Genomic DNA, 1,225 nt, shown 5'->3' with positions numbered 1-1,225 from the left:
GTGGTGTTGGCGGTAGTGGCGGCTGTGGTGGTGGTGGTCATCATTATCATTATCATCATTTTCATTACTAGCAGCTACGATTTCTTTTCTTTTTTTTCCTATTCACCGCTGTTAATCTTTCCCATAATCATTTACAAGACTTACTATTCATCATCTTTCTACTCCAGTCTTTCATATATGTAGTATTTCTTTAGTTTAGGAATTAGACAACTTTTTTTCCTCTTTTTAGGCACGTCCTTGCAAATAAGCCATTGTAATAATTATAACTAACAAAACAAACCCGTAAAAGCAAAAGGGTTCACTTAATTTCGTATATATCTTCAAAACCGATTTTTATCACTAGCATCCATTGCGTATTGTTTATGGATTGCTTATTCATTGTTTGTTAGCAAAAGCATTAATTTAATTTCGTATCTAACTTCATATTTTTTTTATCAGTTGGCAACCATTACTTATTGATTACCCATTGTTTATTCATTGTTTATTTACGTCTTATCCTATCTGACCTATTACTTGGTTTCAATGATGCTTTATCCACTCTTTACTAACGGAACTTTTCAATCAACGTTTACCTCTTATTCTATCAAGCCTAATGTTTGTTCTTATTGACGCTTTAGATATTGACAATGTCTCGCGGGGTTCAATTGAAATCAGAGACCTCTCTCCAATCCTCTCACCTCTTCTGTGTGGGCCGTGGTGGTCTCCTTCAAGTGAATAGGTAAGTTTGCCCCACACAAGGCCAGGTCTGGGTTGCTTCTGTCCCTCTTCGGCAGGTCAAAGTCACGCACACTTCGTACTGGTGGATTGGTGGTCGAAGTAGTTCTGAACCAGGAGGATATTGTGGTCGTGGAGCTTCGAACGGGCATGGGTGAATTCCTCGTCCTCCTCCTTCTGTTTACAATTGTTAAAGCTGGTAAACAAGTGGTTCCAGGCTCGTCTCATTCCACCACCAACACCAACACTCTGAAAAGAACTGAATGATATCAAATCCTCGACCACACCACTTATTTTACTTTCATCACTGTCTTTCTTTTTTTCAAATTATACACTAAACTCGTGCCAGACATCTTAATACGTTAAAAAGTTATTCTCCTCTCTCTCTCTCTCTCTCTCTCTCTCTCTCTCTCTCTCTCTCTCTCTCTCTCTCTCTCTCTCAAGCGTACATTAAGCTCTCATCCTTTCCTTCTATCACACGCCTTTACTCCTCCTATTCTTCCTCTCTTCT

General features: G+C 38.9%; 1 protein-coding gene across 1 annotated transcript in view; it reads right to left on the bottom strand.

Annotated features, from left to right (window-relative positions):
- LOC123513264 overlaps positions 1–958 on the bottom strand; it is a 21,994-nt gene extending 21,036 nt beyond the window's left edge. Inside the window, exon 1 of the mRNA XM_045270335.1 lies at positions 678–958. Coding sequence (XP_045126270.1) covers positions 678–866 — 189 coding nt within the window. The 5' untranslated portion in view covers positions 867–958. The remainder of the gene's footprint in view (positions 1–677) is intronic.
- Positions 959–1,225: the final 267 nt, after the last annotated feature.

The sequence above is a fragment of the Portunus trituberculatus genome, chromosome 35 (assembly GCF_017591435.1).
Source record: "Portunus trituberculatus isolate SZX2019 chromosome 35, ASM1759143v1, whole genome shotgun sequence".
NCBI lineage: Eukaryota > Metazoa > Arthropoda > Malacostraca > Decapoda > Portunidae > Portunus > Portunus trituberculatus.
The sequence above is the reverse complement of the archived record's forward strand: the minus strand, read 5'-3'. Positions and strand labels throughout refer to the sequence as shown.